The sequence below is a fragment of the Oncorhynchus mykiss genome, chromosome 8 (genome assembly GCF_013265735.2).
Source record: "Oncorhynchus mykiss isolate Arlee chromosome 8, USDA_OmykA_1.1, whole genome shotgun sequence".
Taxonomy (NCBI): Eukaryota; Metazoa; Chordata; class Actinopteri; order Salmoniformes; family Salmonidae; genus Oncorhynchus; species Oncorhynchus mykiss.
The window spans coordinates 68537344-68551806 of record NC_048572.1 but is presented as its reverse complement, the minus strand read 5'-3'; the positions used below and the strand labels follow the sequence as shown (position 1 = coordinate 68551806).

The window sequence follows — 14463 nt, the reverse complement described above, 5'->3', positions numbered from 1 at the left end:
CCCCCTCTATGGGTGAAAGGGGATCTGATTGAAGTTAGTCATTGCAAACCTTATCTGACCTATTTGGATTCTCGAGTTCAGTCATGAAACTGTTTAAGTCACCATTGGCCTGATGTTGAAATCCCAGAGCAGATTCCTTTCTCTCCGGCAACTGAGTTAGGAAGGACACCTGTATCTTTGTAGTGACTGGGTGTATTGATACACCATCCAAAGTGTAATAACTTTTATTTTTGACCCATCTACCAATAGATTATCTTCTTTGCGAGGCATTGGAAAATCTTTCTGGTCTTTGTGGTTGAATCTGTGCTTGAAATTCACTGCTTGACTGAGGGACCTTACAGATAATTGTATATGTGGAGCACAGAGATAATGTAGTCATTCAAAAATTAAGTTAAACACTATTATTTCACACAGAGTGAGTCCATGCAACTTATTAAGTGACTTGTGTGGTGGAAATTCTAACCAAGTGAGAGAGACTGTGTTATTTCTTCAAACAATCATACTTTAATATTGATTAATTATTGCAATAATGGAGCTGGTCAATGACCACCCGTAGTTGACCGTTGAGAGCCCAGTGAGCAGAACTGTACCACTGCATTTTATAGTTAAGACACATCCTCCTGAATATGTGACAAACAACAGATGTCTGGAATGGGTGAAAAGGTTAGGATTTGTATAAAATAAATGAATAATTCACATCAGATAGTATCTGCTGTGAAGACTGTTCTCATTGTATAGAAACCAGGGTTTGGCCTCCAAGACGAGGTTCTTCTCATCAGCTATCCATACCAGAGCCTTCTCTTCCCTGCTACCTCATAGTACACAAACACCAACTAATTCTATGGAATGCAGGCTGTACGTTTTATTACCAAGCTATCATAAATCCATTGCCACCCCAACTCAGTCCACACAGACACAGATGAGAGAGTAATGAGAAACCTTATTCGATGCAATAACAGTATTATAACATCATTTTCTACCATACTTGTTCAGCAAATATTTATTCCTGAACTTATTTAGGTTTGCCATAACAAAGGGATTAAATACTTATTTTAAATCAAGACATTTCAGCTTTTCATTTTTTATTAATTTGTAATTTGACAGTATGGGGTATTGTGTGTAGGCCAGTAAAAAAATCTCAATTGAATCCATTTTAAATCCAGGCTGTAACTCAACAAAATGTTGAAAAAGTCAAGGGGCGTGAATACTTTCTGAAGGCACTGTATGTGTTTATATGGTCCATCTTTAATCATGCAAATGTTTGCATGTGTGTGCGTTCGTGTGTGTGTGTTTGTTTGCGTGTGTGTATGTGTGTGTGTGTGAGCGAGCGAGCGAGCGTGTAAATGTGCATAGTTATATGTGCAAGTAAGCAGGGACAATTTTGAAGGGGGATATTAGAGATGGATGGATTACTGAAAATCTGCTGAGGGACAATCCATCATACACGCTTATTAAACACAGCTATTTTTCCATGGCATTCTCTCCATCATATCTTCTCTGATAGCATATCAGTCCAGCTCCTCACTGCTGTCTTCTCATCTACATCACAACTCTCCCTCTCTCTCTCGCTTTCTCTCTCGACACTGCACAAACCAAACAAGCCAGTCAGGTTGCCTTGGCAATGTTAATAGGATAATTAATGGCTTATGCATATCCGCTATTCCGTGCCTAGGGCTGATTACAGCAGAACAGTTTCCTGCGCACCCTTCCAGAAGAACACCTCTTTATTGACACTGGCTTGTCGACTGATGCTCTGTTTCTTAGCCTTGACCCTGACGCTGGATCTTGTTAAAAACAGCTAACGTTCTAAGTGATGTTTACAAACAATCTAAAGTCCACCCATTGATAGGTTTCTTTTGCTCTAATGTTACAAGGTCGCTCATGATAATGGCTGGAATGGAGTAAATGGAATGGCATAAAACACATATAAACCATGTGTTTGATGTATTTGATACCATTCCACTGATTCCACTCCAGCCATTACCATGAGTCTGTCCTCCCCAATTAAGGTGCCACCAACCTCTTGTGGTGTGTATGGATCCCAGTCTGGATCCGGTTGGGGGGGTTCTGCCCATGCCAAGCTCCTCTCCCCAGCTCTGTGAGGATATACACTTATCTCTGGCTCCTTGCTGACTCCCATCTGCCTCTCCCCTTCCCCTCCAGGATTACGACTTGAGCCAGCTCCAGCAGCCCGACACGATAGAGCCTGATGCCATCAAACCCGTGGGGATACGGCGTATGGACGAGAGGCCGCTTCACCCCGAGCCCCAGTACCCTATAAGGTCAGCAGCCCCACACCCAGGGGACATCGGAGACTTCATCAACGAGGTAAAAAAACAATCATCTAGAGTAATGCAACGTTGAGAGGAAATTGCCTCCCTCTCAAAGTCCATTGTCAATGGCAAGATCAGAAGGATTTAGAGAAGGGTTTCATTCAATTGTCAATTTAGTGAAATGAAGCGAACGCTTCGAAATAAAATAAAACAGAGGTAGATGGTGCTGGCTTCAGTTTTGAATTTCATTGAGGTTAAATTAGCAAGCTCTTTCCCTGTATTCATGGAAGTATTGATTGAAACAAAAGCAGACACATGCCTTCATTTTGCTGGACCCAGGAAGAGTAGCTGCTTCCTTAGGAGCAGCTAATGGGGATCCAAAATACATACAAATAGAAAAATGAAAGGTTAATGATTTTCATTAATAAACTTTCCCTTTTGAATTAAAAAAATACATGAATATAGCAAGGTTTCGATCTAATTGGCAATAGATTTTCATGCAAATATTCTAAAATCCTCATAAAAACAACTTGCATTCTCCCACCAGAGATGCGTTCCCATCAAATTGACTTGTTGCAGATAAATGGCTGTGCGTGATGACATAGTGCACGTCAAAATGCCTTTTCTGGTCAAGTTCATATGTACCGAATTAAAAAATACAAGGGAAATGGGTTTCCATTGCATTTTAACTCTGCGGATGGTTTTCTCACAAAAAAATGTTGCATTATATAGTGTGCCCACTCTGGTATTGGCACGTGCGCTCTAGCCAACTGGGTCCGAGTGCAGATAGAGTCCATGTATAGCCTACATGATGAGATATTTGTATTTGGAAAACTTCAGCCAAGCATCGATTATCATGTCACCCGAATAGACCCTCCATTTTTATTTGAAAGGAGCATCAAGCTCATCACGTTGCACTTTCACCACCCTGTGAACTTCATCATAACTTATTTAATCTGTAGCCTAATAAACTGCATGGTTTTCCAATAAGTCATAGTGGGAGGACCACATAACATGACCAATATTTGCGCATAAAAAAAGTATCCACCGACATTTCTCGCATTAATTAATTTTACCGACACAAAATGATCCCACCTTGTTTAGCATTGTTTTGTTGACATTTGGAAAGGCCTGTCATAAAAAATTGTTTATCCTTAATGTACTTTAAGTGCATAAAAAGCTTGATGGAAACCTCACATTTTCTTTTCATTGATAAAACTTCACTATTTATATGTGTCCAATTTAAATGAGCTAAATCCACACATGTTATTATGAGTATTCAAAGAGTTCACTTGTAGATTATTTTATTTTTTCACTTAGCCATGTAGCATGGGATGGAGTTATCTTTTGACTTCGCTCTGTAGATATCTAGTGTGATGAGAAAGAGAAGCACATTGGCTTTCCATTGAGGCACCCTGTTCTGTTCGACATGGCCTCGCTTGCCTCAGGCCACCATTGAGTCCAGCTGGGGAATTTATAATGAAAAAGACAGTCTTGTATTCTTCACCAGCTCCAACAGACAATACTTTCACAGTATTACAAAGTGAGTTCTCTCCCTCTCCCAGTTTTTGGCCTATTCCCATGTTTTTAGATTAGAACTTGCCCTTTCAGCTCAACTTCCCCTACTCACGCTATATCTCTCCCATTCCCCCTCCTTCGCTCTCTCGCTCTCTCAGAAAAGTCCTGAATACACTTAATGCTCCTGTCAGCTCAATTTATATAGAGTGAGTTTGAGTGTTTTGCCCAGTGAGCAAAAAAAAGTTGCAAAACTGAGCAACTTGTTGGAGCAGAGAAAAGTCTGCTGTTTAATGTATTCTTTCTATACAAGGACAGGAATATGTTGTGGGTCGGAGCATCCTGACCAAGACATCCACATTACAGGCAGTACATGTCAGCCTGTTTCCCATAACACACACACAAAGGCGGTCATGGCTGATTCTATCCACTACACCCTGCTGGCAGCTAGTTTATGCCTTGTCGTCATTGGGGTTGGAATCTGACCTGACTGCCCAGGGAGAGGGGTTGGAGGGGGGTGAGGGTGGGGTTACGGGTCTGGGCTCAAACTCTGGAGTGTGCACACAACCCCATGCCTACAGAGTCTTTGGCAGTTAATTCAAAAAGGTGGAGTTAAAATTGAAGCATAGGTCTCAAATCCTCCTAAGAATGTATTCTCTCAGAGTGGCCAACAATAGTCTATTATTCAGCTTTTAGTCTGTTCCTGCTCAGGGAGGTAATGTCTGGGAAATTAGCCTCATCATACACATAAGCTTTTGTTGGCAACAGGTCCTGGACGAAAAGTTCACACAGTTTTAGATTTAAGATTTAGATGTTATCGGGGGGGAAAGTTTTTCCATTCAACATTTCAACTGATGAAATGAACAGAGAAACTTGCTACTGCAATTTTTTTTATTTATCCTTTATTTAACCAGGTAGGCTAGTTGACAACAAGTTCTCATTTACAACTGCGACCTGGCCAAGATAAAGCAAAGCAATGCAACAAGAACAACAACACATGGTTACACATGGAATAAACAAAGATAAAGTCAATAATACAATAGAAAAAGTCTATATACAGTGTGTGCAAATGAGGTAGGATAAGGGAGGTAAGGCAATAAATAGGCCATAGTGGCAAAATAATTACAATATAGCAATTAAACACTAGAGTGATAGATGTGCAGAAGATGAGTGTGCAAGTAGAGATACTGGGGTGCAATGGAGAAAAATAAATAACAGTATGGGGATGAGGATGAGGTAGTTGGATGGGCTATTTACAGATGGTCTATGTACAGGTGCAGTGATCTGTGAGCTGCTCTGACAGCTGGTGCTTAAAGCTAGTGAGGGAGATATGAGTCTCCAGCTTCAGTGATTTTTGCAGTTCGTTCCAGTCATTGGCAGCAGAGAACTGGAAGCAAAGGTGGCCGAAGGAGGAATCGGCTTTGGGAGTGACCAGTGAAATATACCTGCTGGAGCCTATGCTATGGGTGGCTGCTGCTATGGTAACCAGTGAGCTGAGATAAGGTGGGGCTTTACCTAGCAAAGACTTATAGATGACCTGGAGCCAGTGGGTTTGGCGACGAATATGAAGCGAGGACCAGCCAACGAGAGCATACAGGTCGCAGTGGTGGGTAGTATATGGGGCTTTGGTGACAAAATGAATGGCACTGTGATAGACTGCATCCAATTTGCTGAGTAGAGTGTTGGAGGCTATTTTGTAAATGACATCGCCAAAGTCAAGGATTGGTAGGATGGTCAGTTTTACAACGGTATGTTTGGCAGCATGAGTGAAGGATGCTTTATTTGCGAAATAGGAAGCTGATTCTAGATTTAATTTTGGATTGGAGATGCTTAATGTAAGTCTGGAAGGAGAGTTTACAGTCTAACCAGACACCTAGGTATTTGTAGTTGTCCACATATTCTAAGTCAGAACCGTCAAGAGTAGTGATGCTGGACGGGTGGGCAGGGATCGGTTGAACAGCATGCATTTAGTTTTACTTGCATTTAAGAGCAGTTGGAGGCCATGGAAGGAGAGTTGTATGCCATTGAAGCTCATCTGGAGGTTGGTTAACAAAATGTCCAAAGAAGGGCCAGAAGTATACAGAATGGTGTCGTCTGCGTAGTGGTAGATCAGAGAATCACCAGCAGAAAGAGCGACATCATTGATGTATACAGAGAAAAGAGTGGCCCGAGACTGCCAGAGGTCCGGACAACAGGCCCTCCGATTTGACACACTGAACTGTGTCTGAGAAGTAGTTGGTGAACCAGGCGAGGCAGGCATTCTATGAAATCTATGAATAGGATGTTATTCAATTCAATCAGAGACCTGTATTGTGAGCAGTGGAACAGAAGAGAAAGTCAGGGTAGACAAGGAAAGACAGGACAGCACAATGTTTTCTTAAAATGGACTATTGTCTCTCTCACACAGTGGATGATTCAATCTTAGTGGAATTAGGAGGATGAAGCTTTGTGATTGGCTTACTTTGTCACACTGCCAGTGGGGTGGTGGTTATGCCGGATGGGGCTCTATCCACCGGACCAGTGATGGCAGTAATTGTAATGAACGATCTCTCTGTCATATTTCCCACCAAATGATCAGCGCCACAGCCCTGAGCAAACATTTAGTGAAGGCTAACAAGTGGAAAATAATCACTAAGCGTCGAGGCACTTTGTTTCAATCTATCCATTATTTGAGAGAGCGAGAGACAGAGAGTGAGAGAGACCAAGAGACAGAGAGCGCGAGAGACAGAGAGCGAGAGAGACCGAGAGACAGAGAGCGTGAGAGACAGAGAGCGTGAGAGACAGAGAGCGCGAGAGAAAGTGGTAGTGGTGTTGTAACAACAAAATGAAAGAGCTCCAATACATATCTGACATGTTTCTAATGAGCCTAGGGGCTTGGTCGTGACTCTGTGTTGTGCTTGGTTTCTTTTAATTCGGTTATTATTTGTTAGATTTTAGTGGCAGTGATAAGAGATCGGATTCAGGCCTGAACCCAATGCAGTTCATGGCCAGAGCACATCTCCAATGATAGATAAGCAATATATTGTCACATTCTGGCCTTTATTTCCTTTGTTTTGTCTTTATTTAGTATGGTCAGGGCGTGAGTTGGGGTGGGCAGTCAATGTGTGCTTTTCTGTGTTGGAGTTTTGTGTTCAGCCTAGTGTGGTTCTCAATCAGAGGCAGGTGTCGTTAGTTGTCTCTGATTGAGAATCACACTTAGGTAGCCTGGGTTTCACTTTTGAGTTGGGGGTGTTTGTTTTCCGTGTGTGTGTTTGTTGCCACACGGTACTGATTCGGTTTTCGTTCATGTTCACGTTTATTGTTTTATATTTCATAGTGTTCAGTTGATATCTTATAATAAACGTTATGGACACTTACCACGCTGCGCATTGGTCCTCCGATCCTTCTCGCTTCTCCTCCTCAGAAGAGGAGGAGGAATGCCGTTACATACATCCAGGAATGGGCTATGAAAACAATAGCAACCCATAAGGACATCTCACGCGGCAATGAGAGTTTCTGGGAATGTTAAGTACAGTCTTCAAAATGGAAACCCTCCCAATCCCAACCTACCTTCTGGAACACACGCACTGGAAGAAATACATATACTGTACGCACATACACGCGCGCACACACACACACACACACTGCTCTGCACTTCTTCACCGTTCCCCAGTCCTCATTCATAGTTTTAGGGCAAAACTTAAACACATGAAATGGAGGGGGTATGTAGTACTACATCATGGTCCAGAATGTGGTGGCGAAAGCTACCATATTGTCAGTGCCACTACAGTGATCTCCTCCTCTCAGCGCTACAAGCCCCTCAGGCAGCGCCTGTGGAGAGGGGAGTGAAGGAGGGTTGAGGATGGAGGGCCAGCTCATCAGTGGCAGCCTTCCAGTGAGCTGAGGCATTTGGTCATGCTCAATCTCAGCATTTGATCAAGTTCTAGATAATCCTGAATGCCAGAAACATCAGGGAGAATCACAGCCAAAATGCTGTGCTGCAGACGGACAGTTAGAGCCGGACCTGATTGTCTGATCATGTAGAAGGGAGGAAAACAAAGATAATGTGTCTAATATTCGCCTGTGTAGGTGGAAGTGGGGGATAAGAACATGTCTGTGAATGTGAATGGCATCTTGTAGCTGTAGTCAGACAGGGACTGGGTCTGTCGTGGTGGACTGGATTGCCTTAATCTCCTCACTCATTTTACCGTGTTTTTTTATTTCCTCCTGTCCATCCAGGGACTAAAGGCAGCAGACAACGACCCCACAGCCCCACCCTACGACTCCCTGCTGGTGTTTGACTACGAGGGCAGTGGTTCCACAGCTGGCTCCCTAAGCTCCCTCAACTCCTCCAGCAGCGGAGGGGACCAGGACTACGATTACCTCAACGACTGGGGCCCTCGCTTCAGAAAACTGGCAGACATGTACGGAGGGAGCGATGACTAGGAGACAAGACCTACAAAAAAACAAGTTGACAAAGAATGGTGAACCCAGGAAAGTAGAAAATATATTTTGTTTTCCTCTCGATGGACGTGGACAGGTTCTGATTACCGATATTCCCCTGACCGAGTGGTGACAGGAACAATGACAGAAAAGTACAAAAAATTACAGCATAATTTCAAAATATTTTCAAAAACAACCAATCTAGGCTTATTGTTGTAGTCTACGCATACATATGCTTGTTGAAGGCTTAGGCATACGCTGAAATGTGGTCCATGGTTTTGGAGAAGGGGAGGGAACATTGGTGAACTGTCACTGTTTGGATCGTTGATATTGAGAGCGCTCAGTTACACTTGAATTTCACAGTACAGAAGCACTGGGATATAATGTGCCTTTTTGTACATTTTTTGGGGATCTGAATGATTAGTTTTATGTTCAAGGCTTTAATGGTACTGACTTTTGGAGTGATTTCAAAACATTAAGTATGTTAAACTATGGTATGCTTCTACATGCTTTTTTGGTTACACAATACTGCTGTTTGTTGGACAATGATTATTTAAGTGACTACCAAGAGGAAGAGATGATGAAGGATCCTTTGTTAACCTGGATGGGGAGAAACAACTGAGAACAGCACTGTACAGTATGCTAGAATTTTGGACTTTTTTCACTAAAACATATAACTTATGCAGCTGGTTGCAAATAAAGGGAGTCATAAATGATACTTTTGTAGCGGAATAGGTTTTTTTCTGAAGTGGTGTAGTACTTTACAAAAACAGCAACTGTTTATTTTCTTCTAATCCATGTACACTTCATTTGCCTTGGTCATCATCTGGTACTTTCAACTTTTTCTTCACTGTAAAGAAAATGTGTACATAATGTTTTTTTTTTCTTTTTTTCTTTTGATGTAGTCTATGAAGCAGTGCAAAAAGTTCTGAACTTGTAAATGTATAATTTGGACTACAAATTAAAGGTTTTGCATGTTTTTATCTTTTCACGATAACAAAAGTTATGAAAAAATGTTATTTACAAAGCAAAAAAATAAAAACCAGGTGACATTACATGTGTAGAAGATAAGTTAAGAAAGTATTTTGTAAAAAATGAAGAAACAACGGAACAAAAAAAAGAAAAAATTGCTATCTTGTCAGCACAACTGTTTGAATTTGTACCAAAAAAAGGGTGTGGGTGGGGTGTTGTGGTACCCACCGCTGGCACTAATTACTGAATCAGCTTTAAGACTGGGAAAGGTTTTTGTCTGAAGCTTTGTGGATAATCGTATGTAATGGAATACAAATGATACATCTGACCCCAACAATTCCGAATAAAATGCTAATTTTGAAGCTAACGATTGTCTCTTTATTTCTTGATTCCTCAAACTCAGCATAGTTTCTTATGAATAACAACCACTTTTACAAGAAAAGTAGCTATTGAGCAACATTTTATTGTATCTTTTTCTACCAAGAGGAGGAATATGTATTTCATGCTTAATTTCTTTTCAGTTTGTTGTAAATGTTCGTTTATAGTAAATACGAGTAGAGATGCATGAGTGTACTTCAGTTTTCTGGTCAATATTCAAAGGGCATTAAACAGATATTCAGAATATCTCATGTCCTCCTCACCAAGGTCAAAAGGTCATCAAGCACATATCGATCAGCTACAGCCAGCTGTTATCTGCCTGGTTCTGGAGTGTACAGCAGTCCAGAGAGGAGCTAACTGACCTAGTAAGAGGAAGGACACTCAGTCAGCAGGGCTCTGCCTTCAGGGGATGTGCATGTATACTGGTCACAAGGGACTGTGGGAAGTAGGAGTGAGAAGAAAAACATGTGAGGAGGAGGACAGAGAGATGGAAGGGTGTCACACTAACTACTGCTATAGCTATCATGCACATAACATATCTGGATGCTACTGTCACAGACACATCAGTCACAGTGGCAGCCACTGATTGTCTGAATACCCGGGTCGCGAGGTGGTTAGAGTTGTCAACAAAGCAGCATGACAGAAATATGATGCCAAGTTTTGGAACTAGCGGTAGTTTCTTTGAGAAGAAAAATAAAGCAATCTGTGCCTTTGAACAACAGCATAAATACACTAATTTCAATTTTGTATGTCAAAAGCTGAATGACCACTGCTGCACAGTGGTTTTGAACAGATTAGATCATACTATTTAGAATGAGCAGCCAGCCCAGGAATGAGCAAGTGCACCAGGGAGAATGCAACAAGTAGCATGCAGACGCAATAAGTTACCACACATTATCTACCTGGGGATAGCTAGCTAGCATAATGTCTTAAAGCATGATATGTGCTAGCCATGTTATCTATCATTCAGAAATAACTTAATATTTCCAAGCTAGATATTAGTTTAGAAGGTCTTGGTATTGGCATGGGAGCTAACTAGCTAGCAAGTTACCAGCTAACTATAGCTAGCTACTTAAAGGTAGATGACTGGTTAATATGATCCCAAAAATCTACCAAACTATTTCTCAAAATTGATGTAGCTGGCTACTGATTTTGATCATGCTTTGTGATACATCATGTTTTATGCTGTTTTAGTCCACACCACATGTCGCCCTGTCACCTACAGTATAACCTGATGAATACACAGGGGGAAACAATTGGCCATGCTTTTCTGTCCGGTGGATTGGACATAGGTGGATTGGACACGCCTCATGAGTTCAGCCTAATTAGACGGTAGTTGGCTGTGAAGTCCTGCCATGAAAATTGTTGGTCTTTTGAGGTTGAGGTAATTATTCCCTGATTTGTAACTGGTAACTGCTCTGTGTTCGCTTATTGCAAGTCTTATCTCAGATATATTAATTATTACAACTTCATTAGGAAACAAAACATAAGGAACACCTTCCTAATATTGAGTTTCACCCCCTTTTGCACTAAGAACAGCCTCAATTCATCAGGGCATGGACTCTAAAAGGTGTTTCCCTAGAAAGCCAGAACCTAGGAAGAAACCTAGAGAGGAACCAGGCTTTGAGGGGTGGCCAGTCTTCTTCTGGCTGTGCCGGGTGGAGATTATGACAGAACATGGCCAAGATGTTCAAATGCTCATAGATGACCAGCAGGGTCAAATAATAATAATCACAGTGGTTGTTGAGGGTGCAACAGGTCAGCACCTCAGGAGTAAATGTCAGTTGGCTTTTCATAGCCGATCATTCAGAGTATCTCTACCGCTCCTGCTGTCTCTAGAGAGTTGAAAACAGCAGGTCTGGGACAGGTAGTACATCCGGTGAACAGGTCAGGGTTCCATAACCGCAGGCAGAACAGTTGAAACTGGAGCAGCAGCATGGCCAGGTGGACTGGGGACAGCAAGGAGTCATCAGGCCAGGTAGTCCTGAGGCATGGTCCTAGGGCTCAGGTCCTCCTCCTCCGAGAGAAATAATGAGAGAAATAGAGAAAGAAAGAGAGACAAAGAGAGAATTAGAGAGAGCATACTTAAATTCACACAGGACACTGGATAAGACAGGAGAAATACTTCAGATATACCAGACTGACCCTAGCCCTATGACTATCTAACTCACATATCCAACAATTTCTTTAAAGTAAATTATATTTAAATTTCCTAGGAAGTAGCGGTAAAGTGCTTAGCTATAGCTGAGTCAGATTTGGTTTAGCATCCTTTAACATTGAGGTTTTCAATTTCAGACATCAGTTTTTTATATTGTGGTGTCTTTTTTGTGTGTTAACACTCAGATTTAACCTCAGAAACGCAGAAACAGATGTGGTTGAAAAAATATTGTTATGCCTTGCGCTTTACCAAACAATGGAGGCTCATGCCAAAAGCAGACTGACATACTAGCTAGTCGCTTTGATGACCTAGTAATGATCAAGATTTGCTCTGAGTTGATATGATATAAGCTTTCTGCTTTAACCTTTTACTGCAGTGGGCTAAATAAGTTTCACACAGTGTTTCTTGGTAGTCTTATTAAACAAATCTACTTTGAAACAAAAGTATACACCTCAGAGACATGGTTATGGGCTTACAGAAAATAATTGAGTTGAATGTATTCAATATTGAGTTTGCATCACAATATTTATCACACTTTATATACATCACAGAAGAATGGAATATAACAACACTTTTTGACATAGAAACACAATTTTTTCACCCTTTAAAAAAATATATGTTTATTAATTATGAAATTATATATATAAACATATATGTATATATTTTTAGTGGGCATATCAACCTTAATATAGCAGAAAGAGTGTGGCTTCTATCAATATAATTGCCTGCGTCATTTCCAATCCCCCATATATTTTTGCGTAAATATATACAGTATATTATTTGAATTAAATATATATTTTCAATATATTTTCCTTCTTTATTATTTTGTTCTAACCCTACCACCTCTCCCCTAATTGGAGTAAACAAATGGACAACAATACATAAGCTTCTACTTCCAGCTTATATATATACACATTTTACGGACACAGTATATTTTACATTAGTTATCTTCTTTTGTTTGTCTGTTTTTAGTCCCACCCTTCAGCTACCCTCAAGCCGTCCCATCTATCCCTGAAGACCATCCAGTTTTGATTTCTAATTGCCATATATTTTTCAACTCTGCTGTGATGTTTCTGAACCTTCTGCGATATTTCTGAACCTTTCTATTCTCATAGTTTCTACAGATTGTAAAGGAAAGATAAACACCTTTGCTAAGAGTATTATTCTATTATTGATCGATTGACTATTACTTGTTAAATCACCCAGCAGTTATATTTGCTGTCAGAGTCTATCTAAAAGATAGCAAAGGAGTCAGGCGCAGGACACAGATAAGAGTAACAATCACTGATTTACTCAATACAAAACGTAACAAAATCCCGTTCCAAACAAGGACAAAACAGGACTCAAAATCCGACACACTGGAATACACAAAACAGAAAGGGAAACCAGAGGGTTAAATAAGGAACATAATTATGAGATGGGAACCAGGTGTGTAAACAGACAATACAAAAGGAAAAATGAAACATGGATCGTTGGCGGCTAGAAAGCCGGTGACGTCGACCGCCAAACAAGGAGAGGGAACAACTTTGGTGGAAGTCGTGACATTTGCATAGTTAGCTCCAGGTAAATGTTGCAATTCTTCAGCCATTCCTGAACCTGTGACCAAAAGCAAGCTACATATGGCAGTACCAAAACAAGTGATCTAATGATTCTGTCTCTTCACAGCAAAATCTGCATAGCTGAGATGGTTGTATCCCCAAATACACTATAAATACAAGTACCAGTCAAAAGTTTGAACACACCAACTCATTCAAGGGTTTTTCTTTATTTTTTACTATTTTCTACATTATAGAATAATAGTGAAGACATCAAAACAATGAATTCTTCATTGTAGCCACCCTTGACCTTGATGACAGCTTTGCACACTCTTGGAATTCTCTCAACCAGCTTCACCTGGAATACTTTTCCAACAGTCTTGAAGGAGTTACCACATATGTTGAGCACTTGTTGGCTACTTTTCCTTCACTCTGCGGTCCAACTCATCCCAAACCATCTCAATTGGGTTGAGGTCAGGTGATTGTGGAGACCAGGTCTTCTGATACAGCACTCCATCACTATCCTTCTTGGTCAGATGGGATGGCGTATCGCTGCAGAATGCTGTGGTAGCCATGCTGGTTAAGTGTTCCTTGAATTCTAAATAAATCACAAACATTGTCACCAGCAAAGCATCCTCACACCATCACACCTCCTCCTCCATGCTTCAGGAAGTGTTTGTCGGGAGCTTCATGAAATGGGTTTCCATGGCCGATCACCAAGCGCAATGCCAAGTTTCGGCTGGAGTGGTGTAAAGCTCGCCACCACTGGACTCTGGAGTGATGAATCACGCTTCACCATCTGGCAGTCCAACGGACTAATCTGGGTTTGGCAGATGCCAGGAGAACGTTACTTCCCCAAATGCATAGTGTCAATTGTAAAGTTTGGTGGAGGAGGAATAATGGTCTGGGACTGATTTTCATGGATTGGTTAAGGCCCCTTAGTTCCAGTGAAGGAAAATCTTAATGCTACAGAATATAATGACATTTTAGACGATTCTGTGCTTCCAACTTTGTGGCGATATTTTGGGGAACGCACTTTCCTGTTCCAGCATGACAACCCCATCAAACAACTTTGGGATGAATTGGAATGCCGACTGTGAGCCAGGCCTAATCACCCAACATCAGTGCCCGACCTCACTAATGCTCTTGTGGCTGAATGGAAACAAGTCCCCACAGCAATGTTCTAACATCTAGTGGAAAGCCTTCCCAG

The 14463-nt window shown here is 41.3% G+C and overlaps 1 protein-coding gene across 1 annotated transcript in view; it reads left to right on the top strand.

Annotated features, from left to right (window-relative positions):
- The window catches only part of LOC110530422 (cadherin-2), a 104489-nt gene extending 94940 nt beyond the window's left edge, over nucleotides 1–9549 (top strand). The window contains exons 15-16 of the mRNA XM_021613477.2: nucleotides 2164–2328; nucleotides 8007–9549. Of these exons, the coding sequence (XP_021469152.2) occupies nucleotides 2164–2328; nucleotides 8007–8213 (372 nt within the window). The 3' untranslated portion in view covers nucleotides 8214–9549. The remainder of the gene's footprint in view (nucleotides 1–2163; nucleotides 2329–8006) is intronic.
- Nucleotides 9550–14463: the final 4914 nt, after the last annotated feature.